At 53.4% G+C, this 16,132-nt stretch overlaps 1 protein-coding gene across 4 annotated transcripts in view; it reads right to left on the minus strand.

Moving 5' to 3' along the window:
* Nucleotides 1-1,644: 1,644 nt before the first annotated feature.
* The window catches only part of BDH1 (3-hydroxybutyrate dehydrogenase 1), a 36,070-nt gene continuing 21,582 nt past the window's right edge, over nt 1,645-16,132 (minus strand). For 3 of the 4 annotated variants that reach the window (XM_005201504.5, XM_059885321.1, XM_005201505.5), the window contains exons 5-7: nt 11,322-11,463; nt 4,015-4,167; nt 1,645-2,650 (exon numbers count right to left, since the gene is read on the minus strand). In XM_005201504.5, the coding sequence (XP_005201561.4) occupies nt 2,178-2,650; nt 4,015-4,167; nt 11,322-11,463 (768 nt within the window). In that variant the 3' untranslated portion in view covers nt 1,645-2,177. 4 annotated transcript variants of the gene reach the window in all.

Raw genomic sequence — 16,132 nt, forward strand, 5'->3', positions numbered from 1 at the left:
CAGCATCAGGGTCTTTTCCAATGAGTCAGTTCTTCACATCAGGTTTTAATTAGCTTTGAGGTCATCTGGAGGGAAGTTGTTCTGGGTTTTTCAATCACTGGGATAAAAATTAAAAATCAGGGTGGCCTGCAGGGCAGCCTAGCAGTTCTGACTTACTCCTGGAGGTCCCAGACGCAGACGTGGCTTCTCCAGTGTCCGGTTTACTGCTGATCCTGACCCACAGAATGTGACCATCTCCCTTTCCTGCCAGTTCCCAGGCATCCATGCACATGAACAACTTTTGCATACATTTTTCCTTAATAAAATTAGGCATGAAAAAAAAATAAAATAAAATTAGGCATGGACAAAAATCTCCCAAGATATAAAAAATGAGATTCTGAAAAGCAAGTTCTGTGATTCAAAAAGCTTTTCTTGTTGTGGAAAGGCAATGGCCATCAAGTGTCCCTCCCAGTGTTTCTGGAGGGTTTCAGCCTCCCTGCCCACCTGTCACCCACACAGTGAGCTGGGCAGGGCATCCCTGACTGACCACAGAGGGGACGAATCCCTAACAGGTAAGCTGAATTCAAAGGCTGTGAGACCCGGTCTTCTTTGGCTTTGCCTGAGCCCTGTGGCAGGTTCCAGCTGCCCAGGTTCTGCCTTCTTATGGAACCAGATTCCATGTTTAATCCAGGAAACTACTAGAAGAGCAGGAACACTGTTTCTAAAGGGGCTTTGTATCTTTGTGCCTAGAGTGCTTCCAAGGTGGGAAGCACCAGCCCTTTGAGACCTCAGGCTTCGGTGGAAACTCCCAAATCGGGAGCTGAGGCCACTCCGGCTGTGAAGGAGGCAGGGCGCCCTCTAGCGGCAGGCCTGGCCCTTTCAGGGCGAGGCAAAAGGGCTGGTTTGATTTGCAGGGCTGGAACTCAGGGCCCTGTCTCAAGGTCTGCAGCTACCTAGAGAAGGGTGGTGCCTGGTTCTGGTCCAAACATGCAGGTTCTGGACAATTTCAGGGATACTATGAGTTTAGCCTTCAAAGCCAAACCCAAGAAGTGATAACACAAACTCTACTTGTCAGTGACCTGGCTTAATTAAAAATAAGGCCACAGCTGGAAGGTGAGCTGTCATTGAAGGCCACGCTGGAGTGCCATAGAACAGGTGTGTGTGCAAGCACCACATGAGACAGACAGGGAACCTGGACCCACCCAGGGGAGAAGATGCCACAGTGCCCATCCTATCTGTCATAGCTCCTGCCAAAGATGCCCCATCAACATGCATCCCGCCCTGGGCAGAACCAAGCGGATCCAAACTAGAAACAAACCACCTCTTAGCCATTGAGCACCTCCACACGTTTGTCCTAAAACAGGTTGGAGAAATCTCAAATGTAAATCTCCAGAATGTTGCCACCCCTTTCACTCAGCTCTGAATCGCTGGCTGCAGGCTGCACATAGCAACACCAAGGACATGCAGAGAGGTGCACGGTGGGCACGTGGTGTGCACGGGTCAGGCAAGGAGGGTGCAGAGCTCATCCCGGATCCTCCAGTGACTGGCCCCAGAGCCACCCCGGAACATAAAACGTGAAGAGCCGCCCCGGAACATAAAACGTGAAGAGCTGCCCCGGAACATAAACCGTGAAACATTTCTACCCCAGTGGCAGGAACACACACCTTGGACCTTTGTATTTTATAGAAATCAATATAAGCAAAATTGACTTATAAGCAATAAAAGGCAATTCACATATCCTCTTTGGGCCAAAAATGCTTCATGTACAAAAGAAAACCCATCCTTTTAACTTATGAGGCTGGTTTAAGGCTCAAATGAGATATATTTTTTCAATTGGTGTTTGGCTTTAAAATATAAAGGATTTGTATTCTATTTTATAATAAATCTGTTGTTAACATAAAGATATCTACCTAAAATCTTTGTATAAAATCAACTCCAGAAAGACAGATGCACCATGTTTGCCCTGAGGTTTGGGGGCCCTGCCCACTACTCTGCACCCCAACTGAGAAGGCCTGAGCCATTCACTGGGTATGCAAATTGGGCTGGGCTACCTGCTCTAGTTAATGCTCAGACTGGTGGTGGGTCCTCCTGGGATGGGCCTAATCCACCAGTGAGACATCAAGAAGTGATGGCTCAAGCCTCTCCCCGGCCCTCCCTCCACACCCAGGGCTCCCCAGCAGAGGCCAGGGCGAAACTTGTCAGTGAATATAGATCCTGTCGGAGATGGCTCCGGGGAAGTGGGTCATGATCTGCATCCGCAGCCACCAGTAGTAGTCCATGGGATGGTAGCGAGTGTAGGGAGTGGTGGCAGTCAGGGCGTGTGTCACAGCCTTGATGACAGGAGAGGTGTCCGTGGAGCCGCTGGTGCAGTAGCTCTCCATCCTGGCGACCTTCTCATCGAAGTACTTCCTGCCGTAGTCCTGGCGCACCACCTCAGGCAGCTCCTCCCACATCTTGTTGGCGATGGCCTGGATGCGCTCAGTACCGCCGTAGAGGCTGGTGGCGGCGATGAAGTTGCCGGGTTCCACCACGCTGACCTTTACTCCCAGCGGGTGCATCTCGTAGCGCAGGCAGTCAGAGAAAGCCTCCACCCCGAACTTGGTGATGCAGTACGGGGAGCGGGCCACGTTGGCCATGCGGCCCATCATGCTGCTGATGTTAACAACGCGGCCTGTGGAGGAAGACAGCAAACACCTGCTCATGGGGCCCTGCCTGCAGGGGGCCTGGGCCTGGCGTGTTTCAGGAGGCCTGATTACAACCCGGCCTCTTGGCCTGAGACCTCTTTTGCAGCCTGCGTGGCTGGGGCTCAGCCTTCTGAACCACCCAGGGTCAGGCGGGTTTCTCATTTATAGTGGAGGCCAGCTCAGGTCAGCATCAGCATCAGCATCCTTGGTATTTCCTGTGTAGCCAGGTGGGTCCAAGCAGGATAGGGAAGGAGAAAAAAGAAGTAGGTTTGCAGAACAGGAGGGCACAACATAAAGGGCAACCGCTCTGTCTTGCCTGCCACGTTCTCCTATTGCCAGTAACTCCAAACTGTTATTACCTGGCCTGGCTCTGTTGCCAAGCAGGCAGAGGCAGGGTTCCAAACGTGCCTTCAGGTCTCAGACAATAACTGAGCGGAGCTTCAGGCACTAGGGGAGAGGGGACCTAGAGAAGCTCTCCCACAGGCCCAGCCTGGGGGCGCTAGGAGTGGCCACAGCCTCTGCCTGCCCTGGAGCAGTAGGTGGAGAAGGAGCCCATCCAGCCTTCCCCAGAAGGCCAGGCAGACCACAGAGCCCCTTGCACTGGGTATGCCCCTAGTAAGTCAAGGCACGGCCCCACCAGGGCACTATGGGGAGACACCTTCCAGAAACCTCCAACTTGGAAGTCGCTGAAACGTTGGCGTTTTCTTAAAAAACCGCACAGCTGCTCTCTGGGTCCCTCCTGTCACTGCTGGGTCACTGGGACGGAGGGCATGGATCTTCCCCTTTTTGCCATACTGTTTGCTACTGTAGGGAGAAAATGTGAGCCCAGGACTTCTTAGGTGGCTTGCTTACATGTGGCTACCTAACATGGTTTGGGCATTTTGTCTGTTTTGCCAATTTCTAATCTTGATTATTATTATTTTCAACTACTACCACAATTGTCTCATTTTTAAACTATGGCATAGTAACCCATAGGCTGGATCTACAAACATTTACTTAAGCACACCTCCGTCAGTACATGATGTATACACAAAGCTCTGTGCACAAGGGTGGTTATTTGTCTAGATTAAGTTCTCAGACTAGGATTACTGCTATAATCTTTTAGCCTTTGGTGTAGAATGCTGACCTCTTACCTGCTCTACTGTCTGAAAACCACACATCCCTTTCCACCCCCTGCCCAGGGCACCCCCACTGGCCACCATCCACAGGCCCTGCGTCACCCCTGGGGTTTATGGGCTCAGCCAGTGATGGTGGTGGGTACTGGGTGCTCTGAGACCTGTTACCATTCTGAGTGAAGATGGAAAGGCAGAGCAGGTCTAGAGGACAGGAGGAAGGTCCCCTTCCACCTTACCTTTTGCCCTCCGGATGAGGGGGAGGAAGGCTTTCGTCACCCGAACAGTGCCCCAGAGGTTCACTTCCGCCACCTCCTTGTAGGTCTCCATGCTGGTGAACTCCACGTCTCCAAACGTCGAGATGCCCGCATTGTTAACCAGGCCCCACAAGCCTGCACCGGAGGGGACAGAACTGGGTCACCACAGGGCTCAGCCTCAGGCATCACCTGACAGCCTGCAGCCCATCCTCCTAGGCACTTTCATTCCTTTTCCCCACAACTTGGCAGCTTCTTGTCCAAGGCTTTCAAGTCATGTTCTAGAGTCACCCAGGAATAACCAGAGATGGCGAGGTCTAAAGTGCCAGCTGTGACCTCCCTTCAGTCCACAGTTTCCAGTTCTCATCTCGCTTCTCCCTGCAGCCACTTTGATCCCTCACAACCCAGCCCTGCTGACCCCAGCCCGGAGCGCCCCCTCACCTTACTCACTTCTACCCTCCAGTCTCATCCTGTACCCTGCACCTGTTTATTCATTCCTGCCTCTGAGCCTTTGCTTATCTTCTCCCTCTTCCCAGAAACCAGGGGAACCTCGGGAGTCCTCCAGGCCAAGTCCTCTCTGGAGAACCAGAGAGGGGACATAGCATCCAAGGTCACACAGCAAGTCAGAGGCTCAGCCAAGCCTTGAAGTCACGTCAGGCCCCAGTCCGACTCCACTCTGAGGTGCTAACAACTCCTCCATCCTCTGCTCTCTGCTCTGAACCACGCACTATGGGCTGGATGTCATGTGGTCAGCTACCAATATGCCATCAGTCATCAATATGAACACTGAACACACCTGGTCTTTGCAGGGAGTAAAGACCCCTCAGGCTTGTGTGATCCCACTGGCCTTAGTACATGGTCAGAGCAAACTCTCCAAGTGTACTTGGGTTGTTTCCTGCAAGACCAACTTGAAGGATCATCTGAGTCCACTTAGTCTGATAATTACTCTCATGGGTAGGGAGACAGAGGACCTGAGAGGGAAGCCTGGCTTCAGTGGGACCAGTGAGGCCGGGGCAGAGCTGAACTGGGATGAGACAATGAGGGCCAAGAGACATCGAGGGGACAAGACAGACAGCAAGGGGACAAGACAGACATCGAGGGGACCAGACAGACAACGAGGGGATGAGACAGCGAGGGGACGAGACAGTGAGGGGTGAAGACAGTGAAGGGCGAGACAGCAAAGGGCGAGACGGTGAGGGGTGAAGACAGTGAGGGGCGAGACAGCGAAGGGCGAGACAGTGAGGGGCAAGACAGACAGCGAGGGGCAGCCTTGTGCAGCGGGGCCCCCTCTGAGTTCTGTTTTTTCAGGTACAAGGACTGGACACGCTGGAACCTCAGGACAGCCGGGCCCTGCCCCTTCTTTGTGGAAACCCTCAGGGTTTAGTCTCCCGTGGCCATGAAAGTGCTTCTTCCCAAGATGTAGCCTCGAGCAGAGCTGCCTCCTGGGGGCTGTCCCTTCCTGTGGGAATTTAGGCCTGCTTCACCCCAGTTAATCACGGAAGTGAGTTTGTGTAAATGACAGAGTAATTGGTCTCTAACTGCTTTCCTTCCGTGTTACCCAAATTAAAGCTTTGGCAACTGACCTCTTGTGCTTTCTCCTTCAATTACAGAGAACTAAGAGCATTTATTAGAGAAAGGAAATTGCCGGTTAACAAAGTGCGCATGACGCTCTCACCTCCACTCCCCATGGCGACCAAGCCAAAGCCACCCCCTCAGCTCTCATGAGTGACCTCACGGTGACGCAGCCACTCCCCTCCACCCCCGACCCCCCGCAGACCTTCCCCTGGGAGTCACTGCCCCGCTCCTCTTCCCAGGAGGAGCAGGCCTCTCACCAATTGTCAAGGCTGACACTTCACCCTCCACTGCATTCCACATCATGAGCCATCCACCCTTCTTTTTATGCAACTTTCACTCCTCTCCCGTCCATGCTTCCCTCCCTTCAACAGTGTACACGTTAGATGCTCAATAAGTGTTTGTCAGGTGAATGAATGAATGTAAATATCAATACCATGTTTCATATCCCAAAGAACTTTCTCTTAATCGTGCTGCTCCCTCACACCACTGTCTGCTCTCCTTCCCTCCATGGCCAGGCTTCTGAGAACACGAGCTACACTCTCCAGTTCCCCATTTTCCTGCCAGTCTGGGTCCCAGCCCCACACTGCTCCAGGGTGTCCAGGGCATCCCCTTGCTAGGGATATCTCTCCCACCCTCATTCCCTGCCATCTTCTCTGGCCTCAGCCTGCCCCCGGTGTGAGCACTACTGATACCCACACACCTCCTTCATCTCCCCTGACCCCCTTCTTCCACCTGTTCTCCAGGATCCTGTCCTAGAGCAACTGTCATGCAGTGACACACGATGCTTAAGCAGCCTCATCTTCTTTATGCTCATGAAAGTTTCCAGCTGCTTTGTGTTTGATTCCTATGGACAGTATACATGACATAAAATACATACCACCCTTTTATCCACCTAAAAATTAATTACATCTGACTCTGATATGAAAAAAGGTTAACTGCCCTTGACCTGTAGAAGCACAGTGCTCCTGGATTTCAGCTCCGATGATGCGATAAGTAACAAGTCTGTGCACCCAGGAGAGCCCTGGAGTCCTTGGTCAACATTCTGAATAGACTCATAACCTTCCTGCTGGTCTGGGTGACAGCTGCTTTCCTGTAACTGCCCCATCGCCACCTCTGAGTAACTTCCCATGCACCCCTCCTCCTGATGGTCATTTTCATCCGAAGGTCCCACAGGTCCCCAACTCACCCTAACTAACCACCAAGTGCTCAAGCCTGCTTTGCTAGTAGTTTCCCTTCGCTAAGTTTCCCTGTCATCTTTGACTCCTCCAGCCCCGTCATTTCCCCCGCATCTAATGAGTCATGAGTGCTTTAATATTACCAAGAAGGAGCAAAAGGATGGCTGCTGGGCCCTGAACTAAGCATGTTGTATCCATTCATTCACCTGATCCTTAAAACCAATTGATAGATACTGAGTTGTCCCATGTCCAGATGAAGCAACTGAGGCTCAGAGAGGTTAAGCAGCTTGTTCAACATCACCCAGCTAATCAGTGGATAGGATGGCGTAGAACCCAGGTCTGCATGAGGACATAGCTCTCGCCCTTAATCCCGTGCTGCTGTTGGCTTCCTCTGCTGGGTTACTAGAATCACTGCCTTCTTTCCAGTGTCCACAGCATTAGTTTGGGTCCCTGTTGTTGGAGAAGCTCTCCCAGGTCTCCCTGTCAGTCGCTGTCCTCCTCCATCCTGATCCGAACTGCTCCACCAGGCTCTCCTTCTCAGTCAGCCACTTCCTGCTCCTCTGCTTCCCTTTGGAGTGGGATGTGCGAGCCTCCTTTCCCACACTTGTCATCCACTCCCCGCCAAGGACTCTGCCCTCTCTGAGCCTGGACAGTCTGCCACTCCTCTGATATTACGGCCCCTCCTGCCTCCACAGTGTCCTAACTCTGCTCAGCCGTTCTGACCCTCAGCCTGAGAGCAGCTTCTGCTAAAGTGCTCCTGCTGTGGTTGGATCGAGCTGTGAGCCTCACAGATGGGCACCCTGAGGCCCACATGGTTGAAGGTACAAACCCAAGCTCACACCACTAGTAAGAGGCTAAGCCCAGAGCAACTGCAGCCTTCTCACTTCCAGACTGAGTACACCCCAGATGTAGGGACCTCCCTGTCCATGGCATAATCCTCATAGGTCTTGCCGTGAAGCCACTGACTTCCATTTTGCCCAACTACAAACTTCCTCTGCCAGCTCTCACCCTTTCACATGCTCAGCACACTACCAAACACAGTAAGCACTCAATAAATGTTTACTGAATGCAAGGTAAGAGGTGGTTTCAAGATCAGGCCATGCCCACAGCCTGCAGGTTGGTCCACTTGCTTGGCCTTTCCCTATGGTGGTGGAGGAAGGGCTGGTCACAGGCTCTGGATGGCCGGTCCCTCAGGTCCCTGTGGGGGAGCAAAGGGGCTGGTGGCAGAAGGCTCACCAGCTCTAACCTGACAATCCCCTTCATCTTACCACCACCACTGGCTCTCCTGGCTTCAGCAGCAACTGTTCCACAGAGCCAGGGTGAAGGGTGTCAAACTCGCCATCAAAATGTGATGACTCTCCATCAAAACGTGCCTTCCATGCTGGGGGAATTGGGGGTGGTGGCGGAGGGTGGGTAGAATGGACCGTCTCCTGGAAGGTTCCTGCTGAGGTGGATGGGTGTGTGTGTGTGTGCTAAGTCACTTCAGTTGTGTCCGACTCTTTGAGACCCATGGACTGTAGCCCGCCAGGCTCCTCTGTCCATGGGATTTTCTAGGCAAGAATACTGGAGTGCGTTGCCATTTCCTTTTCCAGGGGATCTTCCCAACCCAGGGATCGAACCCATGTCTTTTATGTTGGCAGGCGGGTTCTTGATCACTAGCGCCATCTGGGAAGTCAAGGTGGGTCGGTGGAGTGAGTCAAAAGTGGCCACAGACTTAGGGAAGGCATCTGGTCTGCAAGCTCAGGGAGGGCGCCATCTGGTGGTCAAAGACAGTATTGCCTGAGAAGGAGGGGGCGGAATTTGCACTGTGTAACAGTCGGACACGACTGAGCGACTTCACGTTCACTTTTCACTTTCATGCATTGGAGAAGGAAATGGCAACCCACTCCAGTATTCTTGCCTGGAGAATCCCAGGGACGGGGGAGCCTGGTGGGCTACCGTCTATGGGGTCGCACAGAGTGGGACACGACTGAAGCGACTTAGCAGCAGCAGCAGCAACCCAGAAAAACGCTTCTTCCCTGGTGGCTCTGTGGTAAAGAATCTGCCTGTCAATGCAGAAGACGAGGGTTTAAGCCCTTGTCAGAAAGATCCAGGGGTCAGAAACATCCCCTGGAGAAAGAAATGCCAATCCACTCCAGCATTCTTGCTTGGGAAATCCCACGGACAGAGGAACCTGGTGGGCTAGAGTTGCGGGGTGTAGCCCAGGAGGGGGTCGCAAAAGAGTCTGACACAGCTCAGTGACTTAATAATAAACAACAACAGCCCAGTAAAAGACGTCCATGAGGGGTTGGCGGTCGGGGGAGAGGGGGCCGAAGGAAGGGAAAAGGGGAGAGACCTGGGCAGCCACATATATGACAGATTTATTTTCTTTTTCAGATCTAAAAAATCTTCAAATCTTTTTTTCCAAAAAATGCAGTACTGGTTAATTAAGGTGATGGTGAGCAGTTTAACAGCCCTTGCAGGAATGCGTCATGTGGAAAAAGGAACAGGGAACGGTTTCTGCACCAGGGTTGGTGCTGGGATTTGAGCCCAATCCAAGGGCAACGGGGAGCCCGGGGTCCTCCCCAACTTGCCCAGTTAGGCTAACTGGGCAGACTAGTATTGGGATAGAGCTGACTACGTCTTGGTGGCTGAGGACAAGGACCAGGGTCCTGAGCAGCCCCCAACCCCAGTGTAGCTCTGTTCTGTGCTCAGTTCTACCCTGACCCTTCCTTTCCATGGCCGTTTTATCACCACAAACCCACAGGCTGTGATGAAGTCGGTTTATGGTGCTGACTGCAGCTGTTTTCCAGCCTAATCATTTATGAAGGCAACCCAGAGAAGGCGGGCAGGAGGAGGATTTACCACCGGGGAGGAGGCAAGGCAGGCTGTACCTTCCAAGCTGGTAATCATCCCAGTGGGACCCATCCTGCCTTTGCTTAATGGGGCAGGAGTCCTGGCTCTGCCTGTTCATTACTAAACAGATGTTCAGCGCGTTCTGGAACTCACGGGCCTCTCCTCAGAGAGCAGAGGGGCCTGGGACTGGCCTGCTGTGGGGGTGGGGGTGGCCCTGGGCTGACAAGGTGCTGTATCAGTGATAGCTTCTCTGAGAGCCTCACAGCATGGGAGCCCCTGGGGTCACTGCTGGGGGATGACAGCATCTCCACCTGACTGATAAATGCTCAGCAGTGCGGCCAGCACTGGCCTGGGTCACCCACTCACTTGCCTACTCCCTACCACCGACTGAAGTAATGGCTCAGAGAGCTGCCCCACCCTACTCTGCAGGATGGCAGAGGGCTGAATAAGGCACCCCCTTTTCACCTGGGCTGACAGGAAGCTCAAAGGTAAATGTCCTGGAAGAAGTGACAGAACCAGAATGCAGCACCGTCCCACTGCAAGAGCCATGTCCCCTCCCCTCTGCTATACGACAGAGCCTCTCCCACCAAGGTCCTCTGTGGCCTGGACCGGGAGGGCACTTGAGTTCTTACAATACAGAATTTTCTGCAGCATGTGACCCTGTTGGCGATGGGCCCCCAACTTTCTGTTCCCTTAGCTTCTGGGGCACTGTACCAAACCTCTCTGAGAGATGTCTTTCTCTTCCGTGGCCCCAAATTGCTTCTGTTCTCCAGGAGTTCCTCCTTGCATCTCCTCCACTCCTAGTCTCACTTCCAACCATGCACACCTGATTTGCAGCCCACAGACTTCTGGGGAAGGGGGTGTGTGCATAGGCATGTCAGCATCTACCATCCCTCGGCTGCTCCTCCAGTGCGGGGCAGCAGCTGTCCAGGATACAGACCTCTCGCCTCTACCTCATCTCGACACACAAAGTCCAGCCGGCTCTGTCTCCGCAATACTCCTTAAATCTGGTGCCTCCTCTTTTCCAACACCCAGTGTACTAATTCAGGAGGCTCACACTCACGCTCTCCCCTCCACAATGCCACCACCATCCCCAGACTACAAGTCTGAGCAGGTCATTCCTCACAGCAAAGCCGCTTCAGTGGCTCCCCTCGCCCTCAAGAGAGCAGTCACGCTCCTTCACATGGGACCCAAGCATGACCTCCCTGCCTGATCTCATGTGCTGCCAACACAACCGCCAGCCTGACCCTGATTGGCTGCCCTTCAGCACAGCCTGTGTGCTCCCCATCACTGTTCACGCTCTCCCTCCCACTTGGAATGCCCGTCCTGTCCTGCACTCTGCCAATCTGCCCTGGCTGACCCTCCCCCAGCCCATCCCATGTTGCACTCCAAAAGGGGATATGGAGATTATCTGGGTCAACTCCCCAGTGAACTGTGAGGTCCCTGGGGCAGGGGCTGTGTCTTGGCCATCTCTGTGTCCCCAGCATCAGCCCAGCTCCCAGAGCTTGCACTCAGTGAGGACTGGCTGGGTTGGTCTGTATGGCCTCAGTGCAGTGTGAAATTTAACCTATTTCCTCCACTCTGCAGCAGGATGAAGAGCCCAACAAGAGAAAAGTTGTCTTTTGGCAGGATGTTAGCATATGGAAGGGGGTGTTTGGGGAGGGTCCCCTCAGAACAGCCACCCCCACTGCCCCAAGGCGCCCTTACCTTTCTCAGGGTCCTCCAGGCTTGAGCGGATGACCTCCGCCGCTTTATCCACCTCTTCGCTTTTGCAGACGTTGAGCTGGACAGTTCTTAAGCGATCACTCTTCATGCTGTCCAGCTCTTTGACCCCATCACTCCCTTTGTCCTGGGGAGAAGAGAGGAGCTGCCGCACCCGCCTCCTTCCTACCCAGCCTGCGGGATGAGGACTAGGGCCAAGGCAGGGAACTGCCCCCGGTCCCAACCAAAGCCTGGGGCTTGTGCACAGCGTATTAACAGCCGCAGAGGGTGGTCTTTGGGGCCCCACCTGGACCTGCTCCACCAGTAAATGGTTCTAGTCAACCCCTGAGCACAGTGGCACATCAAATGCCAAACTAAGTGCCTCAGACACAAGCCCCCAAAGCCCCCCGGCAGGATGCTGTCTCCCAGCAGAGGTCGCAAACCCAGTACGGACCGGGGCCAGGCATGTGGGGATCAGACAGTGGTGACAGTGGGGCTCAGGAACGGAGCACACGCCCTCTCACCCCGCCAGCTGTTGTCCATGTGGGTATGCAATCCCAGGGCTGCCAGATGCTTAGATTTTTAAGCTAGTAACTAGGATCTCCTAATGTTCCAAGTGTTAGAAAAATTACCCTTAAAAAAAAAAGCCACTGCATGCCAAAGCACACCCACAGCTGCGTGTGACCAGCAGGTTGCCAGTCAGTCACCTCTGCTCTAAGCCAAGAGCCAGTCACACCAGCTTGACCAGAGCCAGGCTGCAACTGCAGTTGGGTCACGAACCAGGCTCTGTGCGCTCAGGTGCATCCCTTAAGAGGGGCCCAGTTTTTCCAGACACAGCTATTTCCAAGGGCATCGCCACCTGCACTGACCTTCTCGGGTTAATGGCATGAGGAACTCGCTTTAAAAAAAACCTTCCTAATGACAAAGCACTATGCAAATTCAAGTATTATTAAACAAGAGAAAAGTGTCACTCGCTCAGCACTCATGTCTTGGGCCTCTCTCATGTTCAAGCACTGTGCTACTAACAGACGTGAAAATAAATAACAGCCTCTGTCCTCAAAGAGTCACGTTTTAAGGAAGGAGGCAGATGTGTGAGCAGACAAGACTGGGCAACTATGCTGCGTGAAAGCTTGTGGGAGGCAGGAGGCTGCACAGAAAGTGCGGCGGGCAGGGAAGGGCCTCCAAAAGCAGTGCCAGTCGAGGACATGAACCAGAGGGGGGCCTGGGGACCAGGCACTTCCTGAAGAGGACAACTCCGGTCCTACCACAAGCCACTGAAGGCACAGCAGAGGTAGAGGAAGTGGTGGGACGTGAGGCTGGAGCATCAGGCAAGGGCCTGCTTGCGGGCAGCGGTGAGCAGACGCAGGATCTGAATAAAGCAGACATCACCTACTGTTTACTGTGCTTCACACTGTGCTGTCTGAAATGCACTATCTCCTTAGTCCTCCCGTCTGTGGGCCTTTCTCAGTGGCCCACGGAACAGTGATGAATCTTAGGAGAGGACAGGAGTAGCCGCCAGAAGACGAAGGGACGGAGAGATGCCTCCCTGTTCCATGGACCACTGAGAAAAGTCACTCAGCCGAGGGCTGGCCTGGGCTCCATCTGGTACTGAACAAACATCCCCGGCAAGGCCAGAGCAGGGAGCGTGAGGATGGCTGTGGTGCAAAGTTCTCTACAAGATGGGCTGAGTGCCATCAGTGGTTTGAAACGGGAGGCCCCTAACCCCAGGCCTGAAGAACCCACATCATGAATGTCAGAGGGACCGAGGAGAGAATGGGGAGGCTCTCTATCACGTTGGTCTACCAGGGCTGGAGAGGACTGGAGAGGATAATCTCTCTGGAGAGGACTTGGGAGAACAGGATGGCAGGGGGCCCACTTGTCCTGTGCAGCCCGGAAAACAGAATCAGGGCAGGGAAGTCAAATTCAGCTCAAGACGAGGAGTGACTCTCACAGTCTGGAGATGGCATGGGCTACCCTGGAGGTGTTCAGACAATGAGGGTGGATGTGGGGTCTGTCTGGATGGGATGGGAGAACACGGTACAGAGAAAACTCAGGCATCAGGCAGGACATCAGGCTGACCCCCCTCTAATATCTCTTTCACCCCTAAACTGTCAACTTACCCAGGGAGCCTCCCCAGAGGCCCTGGAAGACTCAGAGGCATGGCTCCCTGAGCCTCTGCCCTGCCTGGCACCAGGAACATCAGATACATCAGAGTCACCACTGCACATAGCAGCAAGGGTGAGGCCTGGTTTGCCCAAGACTTGCCCTGCGAACCCCTGGATGTGCCGGTCTTCCTAATCGGCATGGTGCTCCAGCTCCGGGGAACAGACAGGGGTGAGCGCCTACTGCTGTCCCCCCGGAGTCCACCAGAGAAGAACTGCCCAGACGCTGTCTTCAAGTCCAGAGGCTGGAGGGGCTGCCCACAGACACCTCTCTTTCCCACAGACGGCAGACGGGCATCAGGAAAACACCTATCTTGTTTTAATTCAGTCTTTGTATCAGGGCTCCTCAAAAGCCCCTGAGGATAGAGTCTGCATGGCCCAAGTCTCCGAGAGCCGCTGACGTCTGCTCCAATAGAACGATTCCAGCTGAGATGACCAGGCGCTGAGCGCTCTTCCTCCTCTGACCTCTGTTAACCCTGCTATCATCATGCAACAAACAACTCTAGAACCCCACTCCAGACCTCTCCTGTGCCTCTTGCTAGCATCAAGCCGACGCCCCTGCAGCTCCCGGGGGAGAACCCCACCCCACTCTGGGTTAGGGTGGCCCCCAATCCAGGTTAGGGTGCCCACAGGAACATAGTTTGGCTGCTTGACAGCTAAGAGCCTTCTCACAGAGAAAACCACAGCTTCCAGCTCAGCATTCAGGCCCCCAGGAGAGAAGCCTCCCCCGCTCCGCCCCCCCGCCCCACCATCCCACGCCATCCCACATCCTCATCAGCCTCTGAGCAGCCTCCACGTCTGGCTTCCCTGACTGTCGGTTGGCCTTCAGCTGTTCAAAGGAGCCTTTTCCCAACCCCCTCAGCCCACAGCCCGCAGCCCTTGGCAGTCTGTCCCCTTCTGGATCCTCCTGTCCCAGGACACAGGCTGCACTGTCCGGATCATTCCACCTCCTCGCTCCAGGGTTTCTGTGTGTGTCCACATCTGTCTTGCTGCTTAGGGACAAGCATTTGGTCCTTCAGCGTTGGTGCCCGGGTAACCAGTTTCTTGATAAACCCATTTATTATGTAATCCCTTTAAACTACATCTGTAAGCTATTTTTCCACCCCTGGATGAACATTCAGGCAGACTTGTAACTTTTTACCAGACTTGTCTGGTAACTTTTGCATTCATTCCCAGATTAACAGAGAAGTTTTTTGTTTTGGCAGAGAGTCCGGTTCAGTCTACTGATCCACTAACTCCAGTACAGCCTGGCTTGAATGCCCAAACTTATTTCCAGCTTAGAGCCTGCCTTGACCTGGGCCTGGCAGGGTAGGGTGTGGGAGTGGGGTACCAACTAGCAGGGCTGGAAGCTGTGCGTCTCACTATTTTCGAGCTCGTCCTTGTCTCCTGTTCCTTAATCTCTGACCCTTTCAGACTTGGATGTGGGGACTGGCCAATGAAAGGGTGAGACCATAGTCTTCTGGGGGGTGGGGGTGCCATCGTCGTCTGCTCCTGGTGCCCTGGGACAGCAGACGCACCAGAGATGGCCCTCCCTTCTTGGGACACTTTTGTGACTTCCACACAGATCCCTCCACGGGACCACTCCCTCCTCTACAGAGGTGTCTCCTCCCTCAGCCCGGGCTTCAGTGGGACTCCGCTTTGTCCGGGATCACACACAGCCTCTCAGGAGTCTCACTGCATCTCATACCCTTAAGGTGTCTCCAGGCAACTCTCCCACTGTCCACATCCAGGCAGCAGTGTCCTGGTTGGGTGGAAGGACAACCCTCTCTCATTGGGGCTATGTTCGCTCTGCTTCCAGATGAGCCACTCTGGCCTCATCTGGAGGCTTTTAGACTTGTTTTGGTAAACATTAACACACCATTTTGTGACCTCTAATCACCAAGGCACAAAAGGTAAGCTCTCCAAGTAAGCTCCCTGAAGCCCACCTCATTTTACTTGAGACTAGAGGGAAAATATACTCTAACTACCGTCTCTAAACTTCCAACCTCTTTTATATCAATTTATTACAACACTGAGGCAGGTCAGGGGCTAATCCCAGCAGAAAGGTTTCATGGTTTCTCAGCATTTTACTGTTAGGCAGCCTAGCACACCTCAAGGCAGAAGGTGAGGACACTTGGCATGTGTTATCTGTGAGCATCTGTCACATATATTAGAAGCATGGAGACAAGAGGAGCAAGACTGGGGCACTGTAATATTACAAAATGAGCCAAAGGAGAAGCCAGCAAAGGGGATGAAGAAAAACCTAGAGAGCAGGGTGTCCATGAAACCAAGAAACAAAGCGTTATAAGCAAGAGTGGTTTGTTTAGTCAAAGCTGCTGATAATGGCCTGAGAAGTAACCAATGGATGTGCCAAGAGAGAGGCCGCTGGCATTCCCTGATAAAAGCCCGATCAGAGGCATTCTGAGCCCTGCCTTCACCATTAGAGGGAGTAGCCCTGGTATAGCTTTTATGGGGAGCAATCTGGTAGATTTGAATAAATTCTAAAATCTTTCCACCTAGCACTTTCACATCTAGAAATTTTTTCTAACAATCACTAATGAAAGCCTGCAAAGCCAGGTACAAGACTATTCACTGTGGCTTTGTTTGCACTGACAAAAGCGAGAAATAAAGGGCACAGATGAACTGCAGTTGCCATGGGGCTGCACAGAGCCGGAC

This window comes from Bos taurus, chromosome 1, assembly GCF_002263795.3.
Source record: "Bos taurus isolate L1 Dominette 01449 registration number 42190680 breed Hereford chromosome 1, ARS-UCD2.0, whole genome shotgun sequence".
NCBI lineage: Eukaryota > Metazoa > Chordata > Mammalia > Artiodactyla > Bovidae > Bos > Bos taurus.